The 26563-nt window shown below is 50.5% G+C and overlaps 1 protein-coding gene across 5 annotated transcripts in view; it reads left to right on the top strand.

Annotated features, from left to right (window-relative positions):
• AP1G2 (adaptor related protein complex 1 subunit gamma 2) overlaps nt 1-26563 on the top strand; it is a 30034-nt gene that overhangs the window by 1092 nt on the left and 2379 nt on the right. The window contains exons 1-20 of one of the 5 annotated variants that reach the window (XM_077916895.1): nt 2714-2736; nt 3728-3932; nt 5024-5148; nt 8184-8325; nt 9085-9181; nt 11097-11173; nt 13308-13403; nt 15069-15149; nt 15488-15586; nt 16237-16292; nt 17611-17724; nt 19409-19549; nt 20216-20270; nt 20775-20897; nt 21439-21528; nt 21681-21811; nt 22833-22940; nt 23755-23911; nt 24719-24830; nt 25975-26141. In XM_077916895.1, the coding sequence (XP_077773021.1) occupies nt 3729-3932; nt 5024-5148; nt 8184-8325; nt 9085-9181; nt 11097-11173; nt 13308-13403; nt 15069-15149; nt 15488-15586; nt 16237-16292; nt 17611-17724; nt 19409-19549; nt 20216-20270; nt 20775-20897; nt 21439-21528; nt 21681-21811; nt 22833-22940; nt 23755-23911; nt 24719-24830; nt 25975-26141 (2175 nt within the window). In that variant the 5' untranslated portion in view covers nt 2714-2736; nt 3728. The other 4 variants (XM_077916892.1, XM_028702300.2, XM_077916894.1 and 1 more) reach the window with 4 other exon arrangements.

Raw genomic sequence — 26563 nt, forward strand, 5'->3', positions numbered from 1 at the left:
ATCTTTTTTGGGTTGCCCCAGCCACTCTGGACAGCTTCCAATATATTAAAAAACCCCATAAAACATAAGAAAGCTTCAGAGATAGCGCAGGATAGTGCACACCCCGGAAATGATCTCTTTCAGCTTCTGTTTTCTGGAAGAAGGTACAGGGTTATAAAGACTAGGACTAACCGCCTAAGAAACAGTTTCTATCCAAATGCGATTTTGGTTTTAAACGCAGTGTAAGTTAGTCTCTATGGGAGTATATTGTATTTAATTATGGGGTATCAGAGTTTTTTGGGGGTTAACCAGGCTGGGATAGCAGGCTTGTTGGTTTTTGAATGTCTGATGTAGATTTTTTCAATTTCGTTGTTCTGTATGGGACAATGGCAATAAAGATTATCGTATCGTAAACATTAAAAAAACTTCCCTATACAAGATTGCCTTCAAATGGCTCGGGGGTCAGAGCTCCATGCCCTCCAAGATTTCTCCAATGAAAATAGTGATGTCCTAAGGAAAAGTGGGACCAAATCAGAAACCGGGACAATGTCCCTGGAAAATAGGGACGTCCCTGGAAAATAGGGACACTTGGAGGGTCTGTTGGAGGTTTTTAAGCAGAGGTTGGGTGGTCACCTGTCATGGATGCCTTTGCAGAGATTCCTGCATTGCAGGGGGTTGGACTACAATTCTATGATTCTGTGAGCCCTGGAGGGCAGAAGCCAGGAGGCCTGCAACCCACTGAAGGGCCACAGCGAGACAGGAGAGCAACAGTTTCACCCTTCAGATCCTCTTGACGGCCAAAGGGCTGCTTTGAGGCACAAATACAAGATGGGGGACACCTGGCTTGAGAGCAGTACATGCGAAAAGGATCTAGGAGTCTTGGTTGACCACAAACTTGACATGAGCCAACAGTGTGACGCAGCAGCTAAAAAAGCCAATGCAATTCTGGGCTGCATCAATAGGAGTATAGCATCTAGATCAAGGGAAGTAATAGTGCCACTGTATTCTGCTCTGGTCAGACTTCACCTGGAGTACTGTGTCCAGTTCTGGGCACCACAGTTCAAGAAGGACACTGACAAACTGGACCGTGTCCAGAGGAGGGCAACCAAAATGGTCAAAGGCCTGGAAACGATGCCTTATGAGGAACGGCTAAGGGAGCTGGGCATGTTTAGCCTGGAGAAGAGGAGGTTAAGGGGTGATATGATAGCCATGTTCAAATATATAAAAGGATGTCATATAGAGGAGGGAGAAAGGTTGTTTTCTGCTGCTCCAGAGAAGCAGACATGGAGCAATGGATCCAAACTCCAAGAAAGAAGATTCCACCTAAACATTAGGAAGAACTTCCTGACAGTAAGAGCTGTTCGACAGTGGAATTTGCTGCCAAGGAGTGTGGTGGAGTCTCCTTCTTTGGAGGTCTTTAAGCAGAGGCTTGACAACCATATGTCAGGAGTGCTCTGATGGTGTTTCCTGCTTGGCAGGGGGTTGGACTCGATGGCCCTTGTGGTCTCTTCCAACTCTATGATTCTATGATTCTATGCTGCTGCTGCTGTGGTGGTGTTTTGCCTCGCAAGGTTCTTGTGACCTTTTTAACAGCTGCAGGGCAGGCAGGCTTTCAACAGGGAAGTTCCCCCTCTGGGAGCGAGGGAGTGAGGAAATTCAGGCATCCTTCTTTCCGCCTGTTGTGCAGAAGTGGAAGGCCGCTTCTGCTGAGAGAGCAGGTAGCCCAGGAGCATTCCACACATCTAAAGCACATTTGACGCACATTTAAAGCACACAATTTTCTGCCCTCACAAAAAATCCTGGGAACTGTAGTATGCTGACTGTGCTGGGAATTGTATCTCGGTGAGGGGTAAACTACATTTCCCAGGATTTCCCAGGGGGAAGCCACGTGGTTTAAATGTGCACTGGGTGTGTTTTTAAAGTGTTGTGGAGTGTTGTGGAGCTGCCTGTTGTTAGCAAATCAGAGACTTGCCTAGGGCATTTGAAACATAAGGCTTTGTGCCCATCCAAAGAATGTAAGAATAAACTTGCTGGACCAGACCAAAGGCCTCAGTTTCCCCCCAGTGTCTGATATTCAAAAATATCCTTCCTCTGGAGGGAAAGTCTGCATCTAGCTGTCATGCTAACTGACAACTTTATCCTCTAAGTATTTGTGAATGTACACCCAGCTAGTTCACATCTGCTTCTTATGCATGGCTATGCAGGATTTGGATCATATTCTCTAGTCCACCTGTGCCTTTTTAATTATATGTATATAATATTTATAAGTCCCCAACAAACTACAAGCTTTTTTTTTTTTAATTCATTAAATATCACCATTAGGTATGGTCTGTTCCCAGACTGGTGCTGTTTTGCATATGGAATTCGATCATAAACTGGCAAAGTCATGTTGCGCAGTTAAAGTGGGTTTGGCACTCTTGCACAGCAAACTGCTCTCTTAAACAAGAAACGAAAACAAACTTCTTGCAGTACGGAAAGCTATGGCAAAATGAACAGGGAAGCAATGGATAAGGTTCACGTGGCACAATTTGTATAACCTCTGCACAAACAAATCAGGATGAGTGCTCAATAAACAGGTTGTCTGAAAGATCCCTTCTTTGGCTCAATCTGTTGTCAACGGATCCCTCCCTTCCGAAATAGCTTTAAACTTTGGCTAACTCTGCCCTAAAAAAAAAAAAAGGATCTGATTGAAAAAGTCCCTTTCTGGGTCTGGCCAGCAGAGGGCGCCCCTGGGTCCAGGTAGCCGCAGAAGTTCAGGTGAGTTTACCTGGCTGGTTAACAGACTGTTGTCCGGAAATGCAATAAGTTGACTAAGCAGAAGGGGAGGATAGAGGGGGCACCAGCTGCCCCTCTGTGTGTCCCCAAAATATCGTGAAACGAAGAAGAAAAAACCGTGTGCAGTGAATCTCTGGACAGGTGAGGAGAGGACCAGAGAAAAGGAATGAATGAAAAATTAAGTGCTGGTGGGAGTTAAGATAAGGGGGTGATAATCCCCAAAGAGGGTGCTAACATGCAAGAGAGGGGCTTTGGCTTCTGTGGGGGTGTCTGGTGGCCCACTAAATTTGCCTGCAGCTCATATGCATATGCAGATTCATTCAAAGTACTGTATGCACATTTTAAACTGTCCATCAAAGTGGAAGGAGGGGTTAAGGGAAAAGAGGAAGGGGAGAGAATTTCACCAAAATATCTGAAAGGCTATGCTCAATTTAAATTCACAGTTGTGAGGGCTACACTGAAGAGGCAGTTTGAGGGCAGGGAGAGGCTGCTTTTTATGGTACAGGAGTGGAATTCGAGACTTGAGGTGGGCAGAAAAATATCGACTGAGCTTAAAGCCTCCACAAAGGGCTTTTGATTTCCAATCCGGAAATCGTCTGCAATAAGGGCCACTTTACGGAAACAATTCAATTCTGTTCTTTCCACTGCAAATGTGGATTAATCCTCTACTTCCCCATAAACGTGGAAAGAAAGTATTGGAGGGAGGGAAACCTTCGTTTTTACTACTCGTCAAAGGGTGTGAACTAATTTGCGTTAAGCGATTTAGACCTAGCGGCAGGTTGCTGGCATCCATTCCTAACAGGAAGCCTTGAGTCCAAACCCAAGGAATGCAGGCACTCTGCACATTCTCAGAAGCAACCTGTTATTACTTCCTGTCTTTCGGGCTTGAGCTGAGGAGTAAGAGTTGAGGTTCCTGCAGGTGCCACGTGCCAAAGGCCGCCCCCCAAAAAATTATTCCGCTCTTCACTTCCAGGATGCCGGAAGCACCTCTCACATTGCCGGTCCTGATCCGGACCATACGGAGTGCACGGACCCAGGCGGAGGAGCGGGAGCTGGTCCAACGAGAAAGCGCCAAGATTCGGGGGGCCTTTCGGGGAGACGAGCCCGACACCCGTGCCTCCAACTTAGCCAAGTTGCTCTACATCCACATTCTGGGCTATCCTGCTCATTTTGGACAGGTATACACCCGCACTGCATGTGGGGAACTGTAGTTTGTTAAGGGAGCTGGGGATTGTAGCTCTGTGAGGGGTAGACTACAGTTCCCATGATTCTTTGTGGGGGGGGGGACCTTGGCTGTTAAAAGTGCTCCAAAAGTGTCCTAAGCGTGTTTTATTTATTTGATAAAATTTATACAGCGATGGGGTGAGCTCCCGTTGCTCGGTCCCAGCTCCTGCCAACCTAGCAGTTCAAAAGCACGTAAAAATGCAAGTAGATAAATAGGTACGGCTCTGGCGGGAAGGTAAACGGCGTTTGCGTGCGCTGCTCTGGTTCGCCAGAAGCGGCTTAGTCATGCTGGCCACATGACCCGGAAGCTGTACGCCGGCTCCCTCGGCCAATAAAGCGAGATGAGCGCCGCAACCCCAGAGTCGGCCACGACTGGACCTAATGGTCAGGGGTCCCTTTACCTTTTTATACAGCACTTGATGTACAAAGTTCCACCCCCCTGCCCCCAAACTTACCTTCCTCACATGTCCTCGCAACAACCGTGTGAGGTAGTTTTAGGATAACAGATAATAATAATAATAATAATAATAATAATAATAATAATAATAATAATTTATTCATACCCCACCCATCTGCCTGGGTTTCCCCAGCCACTCTGGGTGGCTTCCAACAGAATATTAAAATACAAAACCTGTCAAACATTAAAAGCTTCCCTAAACAAGGCTGCCTTCAGATGTCTTCTAAAAGTCTTGTTTTTCTCTTTGACATCTGGTGGGAGGGCGTTCCACAGGGCGGGTGCCACTACCAAGAAGGCCACTACTGAGATGGTCAGTCAGTGAGCTTAATGGCCGAGTGAGGATTCGAACCCAGGTTCCATTTAGCTTCTTTAGCTAATGCACTTATAGTGACTTTATATGCAACTACCCCTCTGCTGATATTCCCAAATGCCGATCACCACCGAACAGCAAGCCTTAAAGGTCCCAGTGGGATACACCCCCAACTAGAATGTTCTGGGATTTAGCCTGGGGGTTTAATCAATCGAAGGTTGTAGTTCTGGTGTAATCAATAATGGTGTGTTTCTTTCCTTATTCTGCCTTGAACCCAGATGGAGAGCTTGAAGCTAATGGCCTCCCACCGTTTCCACGAAAAGCGGATCGGCTACCTTGGCGCTGCCCTCCTATTGGATGAGAAGCAGGACACTCACCTTCTGCTGACCAATAGTATCAAGAAGTGAGGGATGAAACCAAAGAGTGTTTGTGGGGGGGGGCAGAAAGAGAGAGTGGGTGCCCCCACACTGGGCTAGTACAAGTTTGGGAACTGAAAGCTATTATTTAGGGCAGAAGTTTTCAGCCTTTTGGAATCCACGGCCTCCTTGACTAACTACATTCTGTCTGGTCCTCTCCTCTCCCCTCTATTTGGGGGTCCTCTGCACAGCCGCTGCCGCCGCCCCTGCCCCAAAGACAGGTGCCTCCTCTCTCTGCCCCACAGGGGGCCTGGGAAGAGGATGCCCCCAACCTTTGGAGCCTGGCCAAAGGTGAAGGTGAGGCCAGCATCTTACTCAGCTTGGAAGTCAGTAGTGGCAGCAGCAGGCACTGCCAGGCCTGCGTGGTGGAAAGGCTCCCCTTCAGGACTGGGCACTCAGCTTCCAGGCACTGCATACAGCAAGCACAATAAAAGCCAGCATGGTGCCTCCCTGCCCAGCTTCCCACTTGTCTGTCCATTCCCAACAGCAATGGCTGGCAGACTGGCCGGCTTGGCTCCTCGCCCGCTTGCTTGCTTACTTCAAGGCCGCCTCACCTCCTGGCTACCAGCACCCAATGGCCAGCCCCAGAGGCAGCTTTCGCTTGTATTAGGTTTGCAACAAACAGCTGTGCAAGCCTTTGAGAGTCAGAGATGTGAGAGGACATCATAGGGGGGAGGGAAGGAAGGAGGGACAGAGGCCAGTGTTGCCCGCGGCACCCCTGACCACAATTCCAGGCTCCTGGGGTTGCGGCGCTCATCTCGCTTTATTGGCCGAGGAAGCCGGCGTACAGCTTCCGGGTCATGTGGCCAGCATGACTAAGCTGCTTCTGGCGAACCAGAGCAGCGCACGGAAACGCCGTTTACCTTCCCGCTGGAGTGGTACCTATTGATCTACTTGCACTTTGATGTGCTTTCGAACTGCTAGGTTGGCAGGAGCAGGGACCGAGCAATGGGAGCTCACCCCGTCGCGGGGATTCGAACCGCCGGCCTTCTGATCAGCAAGTCCTAGGCTCAATGGTTTAACCCACAGCGCCACCCTCGTCCCTTATGATTTAGGGTTATACTGGGGGGGGGGGGGAGAAACCAAGGCTACATTCACTCCATGCATTTAAAGTGCTATGATACCATTTCAAACTGTCACGGCTTTCCCCAAAGGATCCTGGGAACTGTAGTTTTGTTAGGGGGGACAAGAGCTGTTTAGGAGACTCCTGTTCCCTTTCCAGAGCTAAGGTTCTCACAGTGGTTTAACATTCGGTCTGTCTTAAGGCTGCCATTTTTCAAGAAGTAAAAAATCTGGACACAAAGTTGTTGAACTTTTTTTGGGGGGGGGGGATTTCCCAAAGCGTTGTGGAGCCTTTTGGGGGAAATGAACCCCAAAGTTGTTGGTCTTTTGCCGATTTTTCAGAATTCCCCCAGGACTCTAATTTCATCATTAGAATCCCGGACATGTCTGGGAAATTCGAGACGAGTGGCAACCCTGGTCTGTCTACCCTGGGAATTTTAGCTCTGGGGGGATAGGGGTTTTCTAACAATGCTCTGCAACCTTAGCAAACTACAGTTCCCATAATTCCAGGGGAAAGCTTTGTTACTAGACTGGTGACTGGGAGCAGCCGCCGAGACCACATAACACCGGTCTTGAAAGACCTACACTGGCTCCCAGTACATTTCGGAGCACAATTCCAAGTGTTGGTGCTGAACTTTAAAGCCCTAAACGGCCTCAGCCCAGTATACCTGAAGGAGCGCCTCCACCCCCATCATTCAGCCCGGACACTGTGGTCCAGTGCTGAGGGCCTTCTGGCGGTTCCCTGGCTTCGAGAAGCCAAGTTACAGGGAACCAGGCAGAGGGCCTTCTCGGTGGTGGCACCCGCCCTATGGAACGCCCTCCCACCAGATGTCAATGAGAAAAACAACTACCAGACTTTTAGAAGACATCTGAAGGCAGCCCTGTTTAGGGAAGCTTTTCATGTTTGATGCATTACTGTATTTTAATATTTTGTTGGAAGCCGCCCAGAGTGGCTGGGGAAACCCAGCCAGATGGGCGGGGTATAAATAATAAATTGTTGTTGTTTGAAGTGCTGTCCTAGCACCTTAAATGTACAGGTATCAACCTGGTATTTGGGAGTGTGGGCAATTCAGGTGTGTTTCCAGTGAAGATTCTAGGAATCCAGTTGGAAGGTTGCAGGATTTATGAGGAGGGGAAGGGACCTGCGCTATGGGCTCTGAAGGAATGGAGGCTGAGATTCAGAATCACGGAAATGTCGAGCTGGAAGGGACCCACAAGGGCCATCTAGTCCAACCCCCCGCAATGAAGGAATCACAGCTAAGGAATCCCTGACAGATGGCCACCCAAACTCCGCTGAAAAACCTCCAAGGAAGGAGAGTCTGCCACCTTCTGTCTGTTCCACTCAAAACAACTCTTGAGGCTTGGGAAAAGACAGTTCAAGGGAGCTGGGTCGCTGGGGGTTCCTTGAAATGCAATGTTGGGATATCAGCCAGAATACGGCAGCTTAAAAGTCTTTCTAAACACCAGCCTTTCCTGCTGGTTAAAGATGGCGGCCATCGGTAGGTCTTGAGGGTTGAACGTGGGGAATGAGTAGTGTTATGTATTGAGTTGAATAGGATCCAAACTGCAGCAGTCTGATTGGTCCTAGAACAATAGGATCCAAAATGCAGCAGTATGATTGGTTGGCAGGAACCACCCAATCATGCTCCAGATATAAGTGAATCCACAACCTGATTGGCTTACAGTAGAATTCCAGAATTAGCCAATCATGTGCAGCCCATTGTGTAAATAATGTATATAAAGCAGATACTTTGAGGGGACCTTCATTCATTCCTCCTCACCACTATGAGCTGAATGAAGAGCATGAAATCACTTTGCGACTCTGAGTATATTTCAAGTAGGAAGGAATATACGGGAGGTGGGATTTGTGTGCCTGAGGGAAGCTGTTCGGACAGGGGATGTGAATATTTGATAAACTGTTACATCTTCCATTCACCTCACTTTCTTTTGCTCCCCGTAGCGACCTCCTGCACCCCACTGCCTGGGTGCAAGGCTTAGCTCTGAGCACGCTGGGCTCCCTGGGCTCGGTGGCCATGTTCCGGGATTTGGCCGGCGAAGTGGAGCAGCTCGCCAGGGTTGGCCAGCCCTCCGTGCGAAGGAAGGTGAGACCCCGCAGCTGGGATTTTTTCTTTAAAAAGCTGAGATTCCAATGATGATGATGATGATGATGATAATAATAATAATAATAATAATAAATTATTTATACCCCGCCCATCTGGCTGGGTTTCTCCAGCCACTCTGGGCAGCTTCCAACAGAATATTAAAATACAATAGTCTAATAACATTAAAAGCTTCCCTAACCAGGGCTGCCTTCAGATGTCTTCTAAAAGTCTGGTAGTTGTTGTTCTCTTTGACATCTGGTGGGAGGGCGTTCTGTAGGGCGGGTGCCACCACCGAGAAGGCCCTCTGCCTGGTTCCCTGTAACTTCGCTTCATGCAGTGAGGGAACTGCCAGAAGGCCCTCGGAGTTGGACCTCAATGAGGGTGGAGACGCTCCTTCAGGTATACTGGACTGAGGCCGTTTAGGGCTTTCAAGGTCAGCACCAACACTTGGAATTGTGCTCGGAAACGTACTGGGAGCCAATGTAGGTCTTTCAAGACCGGTGTTATGTGGTCTTGGCGGCCACTCCCAGTCACCCGTCTAGCTGCCGCATTCTGGATTAGTTGTAGTTTCCGGGTCACCTTCAAAGGTAGTCCCACGTAGAGCATATTGCAGCAGTCCAAGCGAGAGATAACTAGAGCATGCACCACTCTGGTGAGACAGTCCGCGGGCAGGGAGTGTCTCAGCCTGCAAGGCAGTTCTGTGGGGCACATTGGGACCCCCCCCCCCCATAATCCTTTGCTCTCTGCCTCTGCTTCTAGGCCGTGGTCTGTGCTGTACACGTTGTCCGGAAGGTGCCCGATCTTATAGACGTATTCACTCGACTCGGCGAACACCTGTTGACTGAACAAAATACCGGTAAGTGCCTTTGTCCCTTCAGCTGGGGCTATGGGGACGCCTCTTCGCCCTCCCCGTCATGGCAAGGGGGGGGAGACCATCCTGGCCCTGCCCATTGGCCGGAAAAGAAGCTGCTGGGAGCCTTTCAGAAAGGGCTCTTGTAAGAACTTTGCAGTTAGTGCCTGAGTTTGCTTTTCTCCTTCTCCCTCCCAACCTCTTTTCCTTTTGTGTCGTGCCTCTTAAATTATACGTCAGAGGGCAGGCAGCGTTTTATTACTGGACACTGTGTAAGCCATTCCGGAGGGCCTTTTTCTTTCTTTCTTTTGCTGACGAAGAGTTTAGGGCTGGGGGAGAAAGCTACAAATAAAGAAATAAGTCCCAGCTCGTGCGTGCTTGGATATTCTTCGGTTGCTCAGGAGGCTTGAGCCGACCACTCCGTTCCAGAAGAGAAGGATTGATGCGAAGTGGGATGGCGGGGGGGAGATTCTCCTCAGGGGTGTTTGAGGATGAAGGTTGAGAGGAGAGTTCAGAGGGGTATTCGACTCAGTTTGGTCACGGTGAACCCGCCGAAATTGATCGCTATAAGTCAGGTCCGTTGATTTCAGTAGGGCTGGAAAAAAATGAAAAAAAACCCGAAGATCGTGGCCACTGGTCCCATCACCTCCTGGCAAATAGAAGGGGAAGAAATGGAGGCAGTGAGAGATTTTACTTTCTTGGGCTCCATGATCACTGCAGATGGTGACAGCAGCCACAAAATTAAAAGACGCCTGCTTCTTGGGAGAAAGGCAATGGCAAACCTAGACAGCATCTTAAAAAGTAGAGACATCACCTTGCCAACAAAGGTCCGTATAGTTAAAGCCATGGTTTTCCCAGTAGTGATGTATGGAAGTGAGAGCTGGACCATAAAAAAGGCTGATCACCGGAGAATTGATGCTTTTGAATTATGGTGCTGGAGAAGACTCTTGAGAGTCCCATGGACTGCAAGAAGATCAAACGCATCCATTCTTAAGGAAATCAGCCCTGAGTGCTCACTGGAAGGACAGATCCTGAAGCTGAGGCTCCAGTACTTTGGCCACCTCATGAGAAGAGAAGACTCCCTGGAGAAGACACTGATGCTGGGAAAGATGGAGGGCACAAGGAGAAGGGGGCGACAGAGGACGAGATGGTTGGATAGTGTTTTCGAGGTTACCAGCATGAGTTTGACCAAACTGCGGGAAGTAGTGGAGGACAGAGGTGCCTGGCGTGCTCTGGTCCATGGGGTCACGAAGAGTCGGACACGACTAAACAACAACAACACTCTTTGCATGAGGGACGCGGGTGGCGCTGTGGGTTAAACCACAGAGCCTAGGACTTGCCGATCAGAAGGTCGGCGGTTCGAATCCCCAGGACGGGGTGAGCTCCCGTTGCTCGGTCCCTGCTCCTGCCAACCTAGCAGTTCGAAAGCACGAAGTGCAAGTAGATAAATAAGTACCGCTCCGGCGGGAAGGTAAACGGCGTTTCCGTGCGCTGCTCTGGTTCGCCAGAAGCGGCTTAGTCATGCTGGCCACATGACCCGGAAGCTGTACGCCGGCTCCCTCTGCCAATAAAGCAAGATGAGCACTGCAACCGCAGAGTCGGCCACGACTGGACCTAATGGTCAGGGGTCCCTTTACCTTTACTCTTTGCATGATTTGGATGAGTACCCCCCCCCCTTAGGAAGGGCAGACGAGGCCTGGAGGGACCCAGGAGGGAGTTTTTTCCCCAGAGAAGCGGATCTCAAGGAGCGATTTGAAGGAGATCTCAAGAAAATGCCGCTCTCCCGTCACATCGAGGCGGTGCAGAGAAACCAGGATCTGGGGAGCCTTGGTGGGCCTGGGACTTGGGAAGGTAGGGGATGGGACTTAGGAAGTCAGGGCAGGATCTGCACCTGGCCTACCCGTCTCTCTCTCTCCCCCAGGCATCCTCCACGGGGCTGTCATGCTGATCTCAGAGATGTGCGAACGGAGCCCGCAAGCCCTGGACCGCTTTTGCAAGGTGGGGCAGCTGTCAGCTTGGCAACTCTCCCCGCATCCGTTACAGTTAACGCACAAGGACTACGTGCCTTTTGAGCAGGGGAGGGTGGGGGAGGGCAAGCTGCTGCTAAAGGAGCCTGTGCCTTGCTTGCATTGAGTCCCGGGTTCAAGACCCGCATAGCAGGACTGGCTTGGCGTCCACCAGGAAATGGGGATGGGCCGCGGCAGACCAGAACATGCAACAAACCCAGGAAGGATCTGGCCCTTGAGATTCTCCTCGGGCCACACCCCCTCCCAAGCCACACCCCTTCACCCTCAGGAGACACCCCTCCCAAGCCACACCCCTTCACCCTCAGGCCACGCCCCTTCCCAGCCTTGCTTGGCCCTCTTCTCCCATGTTTCTGGCTGGAGCATATCCTTGAAATTTTGAGGTTGACTCTCGCTTGCCTGGACGGGAGATAGGGAAGGGGGTGTGTGGAAGCTGGCCTACTGCAGAAAGGTAAAAATTGCATGTGTTGCTTTTGGCTCCCTCCATCAGTGGCATGCGGCCTGAAATATACTCAGAGTCGAGAGTGGATTTCATGCTCTTTATTCAGCTCATAGTGGTGAGGAGGAATAATTGTTTCCCCAAAGTATCTGCTTTATATACATTATTTACACAATGGGCCGCACGTGATTGGCTAATTCCGGGATTCTCCTGTAGGCCAATCAGGTTGTGGATTCACTTCCACCTGGAGCTGGATTGGGTGGCTCCTGCGGACCAATCGTACTGCTGCATTGTTCTAGGACCAATCAGACTGCTGCATTTTGGATCCTATTCAACTCAATAGCAGTTGCCCATGAGGAAATGTGGCCCTCAGAGTAGAAAATATTCCCCAGAAAAAACTGCTCATGTATGTGGCGACAGCTGTGCAGATGTTGCTAGCCCAGAAAGAAGACCAAGTCCCTAGCAGGGAAGAAGGCAGATTAAGTTGACGGACTCTGCCGAAATGGCAAAAATGACCTGAAAGGTCAGAAATCAGGAAGACCAAAATTTTAATAAGGAATGGGGGGAAATTATAATATACCTTGCAGACCACTTTAAACAGTCAAAATCGTCAGCGAGATTGCAATAACAGTTGTAATGTGACGTGAACTATGGATACATGGAGGGCGGTGGGAAATAATTTGGATCATCGTAAAAGATGCAGTAGAAAAAGCTTAATAATGGAACCCAGGGAAGGGAATGAGGGAAGTCCAAAGATTCGTGGGAATCTTGTATTTTCGGAAGGTGTGACTGTAAATTTTAATATGTAAAATCAAATAAATAAATTGGGAGGGCGGGAATAATGTTCCACACCCCCCCCCCAAATAAAACAGAGGATGCCCTCCTAAACAACCTTACATGGGAGCAAGGCCCACTGAAGTCCACAGGTCTTACATGTATAATAGGGCGGTGCTGTCAGGAGGAACAAAAAACCAGAAGTTGCCTTGGTTTTGGAACTGATCAAAAGTGCTTTATGGATTGGAGGAGAAATTACCGTATTTTTCGCCCTATAGGGCGCACCAGCCCATGGGGCGCACCTAGTTTTTTTTGGGGGGGGGAATAAAGAAAAAATATATATTCCCCCCCCCAGGCGCGGTGCTGGGGCGGAGGTAGCCCAAACTTTCCCCGACCCCAGCCCCCAGAACAGGCTGCTATCCGCAAGCCTTGGGAGCCCGGCAGGAAGTCGCACCGGGCTCCCAAGGCTTGCGGAGAACTGCCCGAAGCCCGGGGCGCGCTCCGCTGCGCTCCCTGGGTTTCGGGCTGCAGGCTGCTATCCGCAAGCCTTGGGAGCCCGGCGGGAACTCCCGCCAGGCTCCGAAGGCTTGCGGATAGCTTCCTGAAGCCTGGAGAGCGAGAGGGGTCGGTGTAGCGAGAGGGGTCGGTGCACACCGACCCCTCTCGCTCTCCAGGCTTCAGCGAAAGCCTGCATTCGCCCCATAGGATGCACACAGATTTCCCCTTCATTTTTGGAGGGGGAAAAGTGTGTCCTATAGGGCAAAAAATACGCTACCCAGCGCACAGGAAGGGGCATTGGGATTCCTGCGAGAGGGCATTGAGAGGAACAAGAGGCGGATGCTTTGTGAGGGATCTTCTGCTAACCCTGCTTTTCTGTTCTCTTGTTTCCCTCCAGTTTGTTCCTCAGTTAGTGGGGTTGCTCCGTAACCTGGTGGTTGCCGGCTACTCTCCGGAACACAGCATCTCAGGAATCAGCAACCCTTTCCTGCAGGTAAAAGGATCTCGTCCCTCCAACCTCCCCTCATCCCCTGAACTTCTGTCTCACCTTTCTTTCCGCAATTCAAGAGAACCTGGAGTGCATTTAAGAATTGCTTCCCGCAGAGAGTTTCAAGGGCACAAACACTGAGCGATTAAAAAACAACAACAGGTATAAAAACAATTTCAAATCCAATTTACAGGTACAGGCTGGGACCCTTTTTTTATCTTTTTAACTCCACTTAAAAGTTGCTTGGAAAAGGAAGGTCTTCGGCAAAGGAGCAGGGAAACAGCTAGCAATCCCGTCAGCCTCTGCAACTGCAATCCCGTCAGCCTTTGCACTGACCTCGGAGGTCTGTTGGGGTTTGAGAAAGGAGGTTTGGAGGGAGCAATTGTGGTGGGTTTATGGCAGAGGCTTACAGGCTTTTTAGTTGCCGTGAGAGATTTTACTTTCTTGGGCTCCATGATCACTGCAGATGGTGACAGCAGCCACGAAATTAAAAGACGCCTGCTTCTTGGGAGAAAAGCAATGACAAACCTAGACAGCATCTTAAAAAGCAGAGACATCACCTTGCCAACAAAGGTCCGTATAGTTAAAGCTATGGTTTTCCCAGTAGTGATGTATGGAAGTGAGAGCTGGACCATAAAGAAGGCTGATTGCCGAAGAATTGATGCTTTTGAATTCTGGCGCTGGAGGAGACTCTTGAGAGTCCCATGGACTGCAAGAAGATCAGACCTCTCCATTCTTAAGGAAATCAGCCCTGAGTGCTCACTGGAAGGACAGATCCTGAAGCTGAGGCTCCAAGACTTTGGCCACCTTGTGAGAAGAGAAGACTTCCTGGAAAAGACCCTGATGTTGGGAAAGATGGAGGGCACAAGGAGAAGGGGACGACGGAGGACAAGATGGTTGGACAGTGTTCTCGAAGCTACCAGCATGAGTTTGCCCAAACTGCGGGAGGCAGTGGAAGACAGGAGTGCCTGGCGTGCTCTGGTCTAGGGGGTCACGAAGAGTCGGACACGACTAAACGACTAAACAACAACAGTTGCCTTTTCACGTATACACGTGGTACGCAGGAATGTAAACCCCCTCCCGTAAGTGGGGAGACGTCTGTATTAGCCCGGACACCCCCGATCTCGACTGATCTTGGAAGCTAAGCAGGGTCAGGCCTGGTGAATACTTGGATGGGAGACCACCTGGGAATACCAGGCGCTGCAGCCTTGAGCCAGTGTGGATTAGTGGTTCAGTTGCTGGGAGACCAGAGTTCAAACCGTGACTCACCTTGCCAGGTGGCGTTGACCCATCACAGCACCTCAGCCTAGCCTACCTCACAGGGTGGTTGTGAGGATAAAATGCTTGTGGGATACAAATAGGGTGAGACAATAAAATGTGGCTGGGCTTAGCATGGCTCCGTGACCAGAAGGGTGGAGAGTTTGACTGCTCAGCGACTGAGCTGAGGGAGAGAGTGGAGCTATCCTTCTCTTTGCCTCCTTTTAAAGTCACCTCCTCTTTAAAAATAAAAATAAAAATAATTTCTACCCCACAAATCTGGCTGGGTTTCCCCAGCCACTCCGGGCGGCTTCCAACAGAATATTAAAATATAATAGTTTATTAAACATTAAAAGCTTCCCTAAACAGGGCTCTACTTCATCCTCACCTCCCTGATAACATCTCTCCACCCAGGTACAGATCCTGCGGCTGCTAAGGATTCTGGGAAAGGACAATGAAGACGCCAGCGACGCCATGAACGATTCCTTGGCTCAGGTGAGCCCAACGGTTGTTGCTGGCACTGGAAAGAGTACCCTGGGCGAGGGAGGGAAGAGAGACATTTAGAGGACTCTGGAGAACAGAGTTCGCTTCACCATGAACAAAACTGGGGGTCCATTTAGCCTCCACGTTTCGATTAAAACTTTGCTAGGCCTGGTCTAGATTGTATGACCTAGAACCCTTCATTAGCAAGGGCTGTACCATTTGGGGGGGGGGTTGCCGTCGGTGAAGAGGGAGGAAGAGACCAAGCTGAAGGCCTGCGGGGGGAGAGTGGGGTGGGGGAACGTCCCACGCCAAAAGCCAGCAAGGCTGCCAACCCCTCCGCTTCTTCCCAGGTGGCCACCAACACGGAGACAACGCGGAACGTGGGCAACGCCATCTTGTACGAGACGGTGCTGACCATCATGGGCGTCCGCTCGACCAGCGGCCTGCGGGTATGGGGGATTCGTACGGGCCAGGTGGACTGGGCTGATCCTGCACCTCTTGCGTTCAGATCTTTTGGGAGGGTGTTGGGTTGTTTGGGTGCGAATGGAATATTCTGGGCGCCTCCTGGTGCGATGATGGCGCTTCCCATTTCTAGACCCCACATACGATCAAAACTGTATTGCATTCCCCTAGGGGGCGGGGAACATCAGGCCCCTGATATCAAAGCGGCGCTCCAGACCTCTCTGTTTGGCCCCAGAAGTCCTCTCCCAAAGCCACACCATCCTCAGGTAGTTCTGCCTGACTGGAGAACCGCGATGATAAATCTCGCATGCCTGGAAAGAGGATGGAAAGGTCTTTGGGGTCTGTGCGCCTGTTTCCATAAACCTTTGAGATTTGTGTGGCTCGGGTGCAACCTGTATCTGATAAGACCTGTATCTGTTGTTCTAGCCACTTCTGCCCACTTGCCGCCTCTGGTCTGTGGCCCCTGAAAGGTTGCTTTTGAGGGAATGCGGCCCCCCAAGCCCCAAAGTCTTCCACATCCAGCTATCCCAAGCTAGAATCTGCTTGTTCTGAAGCTTTCCCGTTCTTCCTCTGCCCCCTCAGCTCTTACAAATGGTACATTTTGGGAATTAAGGACACTTCTCTTTTCCACACCCAGGTTCTCGCTATAAATATCCTCGGGCGATTTCTCCTTAACAAGGACCGGAATATCAGGTACAAAAACCCCCACGAAACAAACAAAGCACTGGAACGACCCAGATAGAGCTGGGGGGAAACGCCGGCCCAACAATCACCTGAAATTTTCCTGTCGGAATTTTGAAAATATATTTTGGGGCTGAGTCTCCTTATAACACGTTTCGCCCTGGCTCCTTTTAAAACGCGGCGCTTGGTTCCTACAGAGGTTTTTAAGCAGAGCTTAGAAGGTCATCTGCCGTGCAGGATCGAGTCACGATTCCTGCATCGCCGGGGGTTGGACTAGATGACCCTCGGAACCCTTTATGATTCTTCGGTTCTGTGGCCTGACATCTTCTTCTGCAGCTTGGGACCACTGTAATTTGAGAAGAGGGTAGGATGTTGGAAGATGGCGTCTGCAATCAGGGGCCTCGAGTGGATTTTTGAACCCTAGTCTCCCAGGTCCTGGTCCGATGCTCTGGCCCCCGGCCCACACCGGCCCACAGCGCATAGGGCTGCGTTGTCACAACCCTCGACTCGCCTTCCTCACTGCCATTGCAGATCACTTGTTTCACCTTCATGATCTGCCCCCTTCTCCTAATTCTTTGAGGCCCGTTCTGTAGACGCTGGTCTGGGAGAGGGAGCGTACCCAGAGACCCTCAGGTTCCCTCATGAGCCGCCGCCAATGGCCTCACGGCTAAGGGAAACCGAAGGACGGAGGCGATTCCTCAAATATCTCCCCCCACCCCAAGACAAGGCAGCCACATCTTTTCCACAGCGCATGAGAAGCAGCTGCGCGATAACTCGGCCTATTAAAATGCATCCTCAGGGGCGCGGCGCTTCTTTTCTTCCCCGGTGAAACAGTGCGTGAAATTAATTTGCCACACGCTTAATTCAGATTTGCTCGGATCTCCCGGCCGCCCTGACAGAGGTTGTTTTAGGGCCTCGCCGGCCGCCATTTTGGCTGCCCATGCCACAGTCGCCCGTTTCCCCTCGTTTCCCACCCGGCAGTGTCCCCTTTCCATCTTGAAGCGAATCAAGGAGAAATGTTTCTGACTTCCTTGGCTGCAGACGGTCTTCTTTGTGCCGCTTCCCTGGTTAAAGGGCCTGGGAGGCCAGGGTTCGAATTCCCGCTCGGCCATGAAGCATTCTAGGTGGCCTTGGGCCCCAGCCGCCCTTCTCTCAGCCTATCCCACCTCACAGGGTTGTTGTGCGGATAAAACAGCAAGGGCGAAGGATCGCCCTGAGCGCCTGGAAGGAAACACAGGATGTAAATGTGATGAATTAAGCTCTCTCCTCCTCTCCCTCTCAAGATGTGATTTATTTATTTTTCTCTTGTCGGGGGGAATCTTCCCTTTAGATACGTGGCTCTAACATCTCTACAGAAATTGCTGCAAGAAGAGAACAGTGCCGTTCAGAGGCACCGGGCCACAGTCCTTGAATGCCTGGCCGACCCGGATCCCACTGTGAAGAGGTGAGACTGTGATAGGAATTTTGAGGTCTTAGATATATGGTAATGTTCATAACCGCACGTACATAGATCAGCACAGGAAGACCGACCTGAAGTCATTTTGATTCCTAAACTGAGCAAATGTTTTCTCTGCAAGGTCAAAGTGGGAAACCTCCCATTGGCTTTTCCTTCACAAATCCTGTCTTAAGGGTATGTCTGTGTTTGAATAGGGTCTCACTATATAGAAGGATAGGGACGCGGGTGGCGCTGTGGGTAAAAGCCTCAGCGCCTAGGGCTTGCCGATCGAAAGGTCGGCTGTTCGAATCCCCGTGGCGGGGTGCGCTCCCGTTGCTCGGTCCCAGCGCCTGCCAACCTAGCAGTTCGAAAGCACCCCCAGGTGCAAGTAGATAAATAGGGACCGCTTACTAGCGGGAAGGTAAACGGCGTTTCCATGTGCGGCTCCGGCTTGCCAGAGCAGCGATGTCACGCTGGCCACGTGACCCGGAAGTGTCTCTGGACAGCGCTGGCCCCCGGCCTCTTGAGTGAGATGGGCGCACAACCCTAGAGTCTGTCATGACTGACCCGTATGGGCAGGGGTACCTTTACCTTTACCTTTATATAGAAGGATCTGGCAACTTCTGTTTCAGTGTATCTGAAGAAGTGTGCATGCACACGAAAGCTCATACCAAGAACTAACTTAGCTGGTCTTTAAGGTGCTACTGGAAGGAATTTTTTTTTGTTTTGAATAGGGTGTGAGCCTGTGACCTGGCCCAGGAACTAAGTATTTATCATTACAAAAGACTGGACAGGCTCCCCTGGCAATCCAATCAAGTAACCTGTGAGACAGGAGATAAACAAGGACAAGAGAAAAACAACATTCAAATTTCTGTTTTAGACCGCCTTTTCTGTGATGTAGGTGTGATGTATCTGAGGGTGGTCTTAGGTTACACCCATTCTGTGATGTATGTATGATGTTTCTGGGGGTGGTCTTGATCTACAGGGTGGCAATTTCAAAAGTCTTTATAAGGCCTTGCACACCATTTTTCTGGGTTCCTCCTCCTCTCCTGCGAGTGAGGGGAGCACCCTGTTGCAACAGATCAATAAAGATCAAGCTTACTAACTGCTTTGCTTCTCAATATCCTCTGGTTGGCCTCTGTTATTCTCTCCTACCAATAGGGAACCTATGTAAGGACTCTATATGGGCTCTTGGATACCCCATAAGGGAAAAGGGCAATTTTTGTTTACAACAAGACAAGGGGGAAAGACAGGGCCGAGGTTCCGGGAGACGATGTCTCTGAGTCAGGAGAATTCCTCGCTTCTCCCTCCTTAGAATCATAGAATCATAGAATCATAGAGTTGGAAGAGACCACAAGGGCCATCGAGTCCAACCCCCTGCCAAGCAGGAAACACCATCAGAGCACTCCTGACATATGGTTGTCAAGCCTCTGCTTAAAGACCTCCAAAGAAGGAGACTCCACCACACTCCTTGGCAGCAAATTCCACTGTCGAACAGCTCTTACTGTCAGGAAGTTCTTCCTAATGTTTAGGTGGAATCTTCTTTCTTGTAGTTTGGATCCATTGCTCCGAGTCCGCTTCTCTGGAGCAGCAGAAAACAGCCTTTCTCCCTCCTCTATATGACATCCTTTTATATATTTGAACATGGCTATCATATCACCCCTTAACCTCCTCTTCTCTCCTCCTTCCTCAGGCGAGCCCTGCAGCTGAGCCTGGCCCTGGTGAGTGGCAGCAACGTGAGGACGACCACGAAAGAGCTGCTGGTTTTCCTGGAAACCTGCTCTCCGGAGCTGAAGTCGGACTGCGCTTCCGGAATATTCCTGGCCGCTGAGAAGTGAGTCGGGTCCGGCCGTTGCCCGTAGGGGGCGTTGTAGAGAAATCCAGGGCAGGTTTTTTTGGGGGGCGCATGTTGAATTTTGCAGCTTTTGAATTCGTGCCTCGAAGGGCGCTCATGGCGGCAGAGCATGAGACTCTTAATCTTAGGGTCGTTGGGCAAAAGATTCCTGCCGCTCTAAAATTCTGTGACCTAAGACTTGGGAATTCAAAAGATGTCTTGGTTAAATTCATATGATTTAGTTTTCCTTGGTAAGTGAAACGAGTGTAAAATTGCACAGAAATAATTAAAAACGAGCACTTGCAGTTATATTATACAGCACATTAAAAAATGTATTGTTCATTTTTTTTATTATTTAGCATTACCTGACATTTTCAGAAGGCGAAATTAAAGTCTTTGGTTTTCTGAGAAAGCAGTTTATGTGCTTTCTAATCAAACGTAGATTCGCCAAGCTGAATGTTGTCCCACCACAAAAATAATAGCAGATTTGAATTCCTCACACCCAAAAACGTATTTTTAAGGCCCTCCCTTCCTGAAGAAATTAGCAAAAATTAAGTTCCACCCCTTAAATTGACATGCTCTGACAGCGTGAGGGGCACTTTCAGGCAGAGCAATAGGTCTAAAGACATTCCTGCTCTTCTCGTTTTCTTCCCCCACCTACTTCAGGTTTGCGCCCAGCAAGCGTTGGCACATTGACACCATCCTCCAGGTTCTGACCATGGTAAGATGGAGGGTGGGGTGGGGGCTAGGATCCTTGGGGAGCAGCAGAAAGCTGCGTGGCTCAAGGAAGGGCCTTCCTCTCGCAAGGGGTTGTGTTTGAAGAAGCTTCTCCAAGACCATCTGGACTAGAAACTTGTTTTTTCATTTGGGAGAGGCGAGAAACAGAAAGCTGACATTCTCAGGCAACCAAAACACCCCCTACTATGAACATTTTTCAGGCTTTAATATTTCTTTTCCTCTCCCTGTTTCCAGCACCCATTGAAACTGCCATTCTAGGTGTGTTGAAAAAGTGAGTTTCAAGGCTCTCCCCACTTCACGTAGAGCCCACCAATAGCAGCCCAGATTCCTTAGAGTGCCTTCAGAGCCAAGTCCTTGGTAGTTTGGGCTTGTGTGGAGGAGGAGGAATCTGTTGAACCCTTTTTAAGGGAAGGAAGGGCCAAGCAGAGACGTATCTCTGAGAAGGAGCGTAGCTCACACCCCCGGTTCCTCTCCTTACTCTCTGCAGGCTGGCTCCTACGTACGTGACGACGCGGTGCCCAACCTCATCCACCTCATCGGAGGTGCAAAGGAGCTTCACGGCTATGCAGTTCAGCAGCTATACAAGGCCTTGACCCAAGATATCTCTCAGGTGTGGGATTGGGGAGGGGGTGATGGGGGAGCAGGGCATAGAGAACCAGAAGAGGAAGAGTGAGGCTATGTATCCTGCGCCCACTTACTTGCAAGTGAATTCCACTCAAAGTTTTTTATTAACTGAACAGAATTTCTATAATGCTTTGCATCAAAACCTCTAAGCTGTTCTTCCTATACAAATAGAAATGTAAGGCTGTCGTCACGCTGCACTTATCAATATTGGGCCATTTGTTGTCTCTTAGCTAACCTACTTCACAGGGAGAAAATATAAATGTAATAAATAATAATAAAATAACGTGGGAGGTTTTTTTTTAAGAGGATGTGAAAGGTTGGCGAGCAGAGTTAGCAGAGGCAGCAGATCCCAGTAGAAGACATTCAAATTACCCATAAAATTATATATTAAAAACAAGTCCCCCTAAAAGAAATCCACCCTTCAGAATTGCATATTAAAATGCACGTCAAATGTACAGGTTTGTAGGCTTGCTTAACCGAAAAGCCTTTTCAGCTGGAGCCCTCCCTCTCTCTTTTTCCCCTCCCAGCAACCCTTGGTCCAGGTGGCTACCTGGTGCATCGGTGAATACGGCAACCTCTTATTGGACGGCAGCTGTGAAGAGGTGGAGCCCACTCAGGTGAGGAGTCAGAAACTGAGGGTGGGCATTTTGTGGGGAACATCGAGCGGGGGAAGTTTGCTCAAACCACCACCCCCCCGGGGGAAAAACACCCCACTCCATTATGGCTTTTCCTTCTCCTCCTTTCTCCACCTTCTCCCCCGCTGCGGCAGGTGGACCCAGAGGAAATGGTCTCCATGTTGGAGCGAGTGCTGCAGTCGCACCTCTCGCTGCCGGGCACCAGGGCCTACGCCCTCACCGCCCTCATGAAGCTCGGGACCCGTCTCCAGGGCAGCGACATCAAGTGAGCTCACAGCCCGCATCCCCACCCTCAGGCCGCGAACGCACCATAACCTGCAAAGCACACCAATTCCCCCGTGGAACCCTGGGAGTTGTAGTTTTGAGCTGCAACTCCCAGCACCCTTAGCAAACAAAGGTTCCCAGGATTCTTTGGGGGGTGGGGAGTTGTGTACTTGGTTTAGGCTCGCAGCCTCAACGTCCCCTTTCCTAAGACAGGACTCAGGGGCAGGGGTGGACGTAATAATAATAATAATTTATTATTTATTATTTATACCCCGCCCGTCTGGCTGGGTTTCCCCAGCCACTCTGGGCGGCTTCCAACAAAATATTAAAATACAATACAGTGGTACCTCGGGTTAAGTACTTAATTCGTTCCGGAGGTCCGTTCTTAACCTGAAACTGTTCTTAACCTGAAGCACCACTTTAGCTAATGGGGCCTCCTGCTGCTGCCACGCCGCCAGAGCACGATTTCTGTTCTTATCCTGAAGCAAAGTTCTTAACCCGAGGTACTATTTCTGGGTTAGCAGAGTCTGAAGTGTATGTAACCTGAAGCGTATGTAACCCAAGGTATCACTGTAGTCTATTAAACATTAAAACGTTGGTGATCTTTGGGAACCGACGGAATTCAAATGCCAAGGAGATTCTGACTTAAAACATAAGGATGAGCCTTCTGATGGCAAGAGCTGTTTGGCAGGGGAAAGGACTCCCCCAGAAGGCAGTGGGCTCTCCTTCATCGCAGGTTTTGGAAAGAGAGGTGGGCCATCTGTCAGGGATTCCGCAATTTCTGCATTGCAGGCGGGTTGGGCTAGATGACCCCTGGGTTCCCTTCCAACTCTACAATCCTACGACTCTACGGTTGGCAGGGTGTAGCAGTGGCAAGCGTTGGACCATCCTGTGAGGCCTTTGAATTGATTTGCCTCTGTAATATTTCCCGCCTCATCCTGCGTCCCGCTTCTCTGCCCGAAGCAGAGGCTGCTCATAACCTCTTCCCCTCAATTCTTTTTTCCTGCCCTGCCCGCCCTGAGAAGTCGGATCCGGAGCCTGGTTTCCATTTACTGCAGCTGCCACGACGTGGAGCTCCAGCAGCGGGCGGTCGAGTACAATGCCCTCTTCCGGAAGTACGACCACCTCAGGTACTCCTGGCAAAGACAGGCGCCTGAAACTGCTCTCGTTCTCAGGTGCTCTGCATATTCTGACCTCCTGTGTGGGCCCTTCCATTCACACAACACCCATTTTTTAGCTAGCTTCCTCCATTTCACCCCGTCCAAGTTCGAGACCTGAAAACTTTGCTCCGAATGGTCTTCTGCCTTGACAGTCTTTGCAAAAATTCTTTGTGGGTGCTCATGGGAAGCCTTCAGCGGCTAAACCTCCTCGGTCTAACGTCAGTACCCAAATCTGGTTTGGAAACCTTTATTCCTGACACCCAGGTCATAGGATGGGTGAGGAGGGTTGACGGCAGAAACAGCCTTGCCAAGTCACCGGCAGATAAAATCTCTCTCCTACCCTGCTTCCCCACTCTCTTGCCAAGTAAAGGTAAAGGGACCTCTGGCCATTCGGTCCAGTCATGACCAACTCTGGGGTTGCGGCGCTCACCTCGCTTTATTGGCCGAGGGAGCCGGCGTACAGCTTCTGGGTCATGCAGCCAGCATGACTAAGCCGCTTCTGGCGAACCAGAGCAGTGCACGGAAACGCCGTTTACCTTCCCACCAGAGCGGTACCTATTTATCTACTTGCACTTTGACGTGCTTTTGAACTGCTAGGTTGGCAGGAGCAGGGACTGAGCAACGGGAGCTCACCCCGTCGTAGGGATTCGAACCGCCGACCTTCTGATCGGCAAATCCTAGGCTCTGTGGTTTAACCCACAGCGCCACCCACATCCCATCTCTTGCCAAATAAATCCCCACAAAAGGCCTGTATCTCTCAATTTTGTTCCTTTCTTCCTGCCAGAGCATCCGTCCTGGAGAAGATGCCCTTAGTCGACAAAACTGGCTACGCCGAGGAAGGAAGCGAAAAAGAGCAGAATGGAAGAGAGGCCGCTGTTGCTCCTCAAATCCTGGAGGTGGCGCCAGCGCCCAGTGACGTCCAGCAACAGGACTCTGGCCAGGTGGGGAATGGCTTTGCCAAGCGGTTGGCACCAGGGGGCACTTGGGAGCAGGGCAAACCCCAAACTTGACGGCAAGGTGACATTTTGGAGCGGGGAGCAGCCGTAATCCAGGATTACCAATTCCAAATAAGGATTTGGTTTTCAGAGATGGCCAATCTGTGCTTCCCCTAGACTGGCAGCAACACAGCAGAACCCAAACATAATGCTGGATTTTGAAGAGCCCAGCTGTTAATTTGGCCCACCTCCTTTTATAAAACCGGAATCCTGTATCATCTCAGCTCTTTCCTTACACGAATCAGTTCGGTGGACAGAGAGCTTGTTGCTGCGCCACAGAAAGGCTGAACTGGAACCGAACCGGGTTGGTGGGGGTGAAACCTGAACACAAGCCTTGATTTTTAAAGGAGGAATTTCCAGAGTGCAGCTTGTGAACCACCTGCGGCCCGTGAGCCTCATCCATGCAGTCCGTGGCAGAAATATTTAATTAATCAATTTTAAATAATGGTTTTATTGTTTATATGCCTCCCAGCTGACTGGCTTGCTTCCACATCTAGCACAGAACATAAAAATGGCTAAACCACTGGCTGAAAAACCACTAAGTGACCCACCAAGACTTTCAGCAATTTTAAAGTGGTCTGAACACCCACAGCCCTATTTTAATGTGCCCCCCCCAGCAGTTTCTGTTGCCTCTCCTTTCCCAGATTATCACTGCATGCCTTTGCCAGAGCTCTCTGCACGGGTGCCCCGCGATGGGAACCCCCACCCCACCCTCGCCATCTCCTCTTCAAGACTCCCTTGCTTCCCCTGTAGGTCTCTGATCTTTTGGATCTCCTTGGAGGCCCCGCAGATCCCCCTCCAGCCCAGCCCAGCACCCCGGCAGTGGAATCCTTCCTCGATTTCCTTGGCGATCTGAAAGCCCCAGGTATGTTGACCTAAGAGCTCTTTGCCGGTGGGGAAGGAGCTGCTTGCTTTTTGCGGCTCAATTCTTGACAAGACCCTTTCAGGCGAGTCTGCAAAGGACAAGCCCACCCCCCAATATCCTTTCATTCAATCACTGCCCTCTGGGGGCTTTCCAGACAGATGAAATAAAGTAAAGAGAGCTTATTTCTCCATCTCACATGGGCATTTCTGAGCACTGCCCCCCTTTAACAACAGCTGTAGCGCTCTTCTTGTGTTTTAACAATGAGCGCTAAAATATATCTGTATACCTGAAGGAGCATCTCCACCCCCATCGTTCAGCCCAGACACTGAAGTCCAGCTCCGAGGGCCTTCTGAGGGTTCATTCACTGCGAGAAGTGAGCTTGCAGGGAACCAGGCAGAGGGTCTTCTCGGTGGTGGCGCCCGCCCTGTGGAACGCCCTACCAGCAGCTACCTGTCTTCTAAGACATCTGAAGGCAGCCCTGTTTAGGGAAGCTTTTAATGTTTGATGTTTTATCCTGTTTTAATATTCTGTTGGGAGCCGCACAGAGTGGCTGAGGTAACCCAGTCAGGTGGGCAGGGAATAAGAAATAATAATAATGAATATGATTAGGGCTTTTTTCAGCTGGAACTCAGTTCCGGCATTTCCAGGTGGGCATCACTGCCATTCTAAGAGAAGGAGGGAGGTGTTTGTGGTGAGTTCGGCTCCTTTTTTCCTAGAAAAATAGCACTTCTTATTATTATTACTATTATTATTATTGAAAGCTGCTCTTTTTTGAGTAATGCAACAAAGGGAAAGCTACAGGGTCCAATGAAACCCCTTCTATGAATGGCACTCATAGCATTTCCAGAGAAAAATACATTAGAGACCAGACTTGTCCCTGCTTAGCCATGTGGGCCACATATTATTGTGAATGGTCAAAAGAGGCCTCTTCCTTCAGGGGGACCCAAAAGCCACAGCCTCTGAGCTGGAAGGTCACAGTGCCAGTCCTGTGTACGCTGCCTGGGGTTACTCAGGCGAGGGCAAGGCCCTTTGCACATGCTCAGGTGTGCCCTGGCTTGGCATGGCTCTGGGGACTTTCTGTACCTCACGGGGTGGTTGGCCGGAGTGGAGCTAGACTTAGCTGGCCGCCCTTCCCTCCCGGCAGCCTCCGCCATCGCCCGCATGGTTGCGTACGAACAAGACGGACTGCTGGTCGAATTTTCCATGGACCGGCCGCCGCTGGAGCCCACGTTGCTGCTCATCACGGCCACCGTCTCCAACAGGACCCCCCACGACGTGGCCGGGTTTTGTCTGCAAGTGGCCGTCCCCAAGGTGAGGCCCCAGGTGGCTTTAGAAGAGTGTTGGAGAGCCAGTGTGGTGTAGTGGTTAAGAGCGGTAGTCTTGTAATCTGGGGAACCGGGTTCGCGTCTCCGCTCCTCCACCTGCAGCTGCTGAGTGACCTTGCGCCAGTCACACTTCTTTGAAGTCTCTCAGCCCCACTCACCTCACAGAGTGTTTGTTGTGGGGGAGGAAGGGAAAGGAGAATGTTAGCCACTTTGAGACTCCCTAGGGTAGTGATAAAGTGGGATATCAAATCCAAACTCTTCTTCTTCTTCTTGGGCGAGGTCGCAGAGGAGGCCACGAGCCACAGCGGCCGCGATGCTTCTGAATATGAGTTGCCAGGAATCACAACTGAGGAGGGCCGCTGCGGCCGTGGGGTCTTGCTTGTGGGCTTCCTCAGTGGGGCGTCCGCT

The sequence above is a fragment of the Podarcis muralis genome, chromosome 13 (assembly GCF_964188315.1).
Source record: "Podarcis muralis chromosome 13, rPodMur119.hap1.1, whole genome shotgun sequence".
In the NCBI taxonomy this organism is placed as follows: Eukaryota; Metazoa; Chordata; class Lepidosauria; order Squamata; family Lacertidae; genus Podarcis; species Podarcis muralis.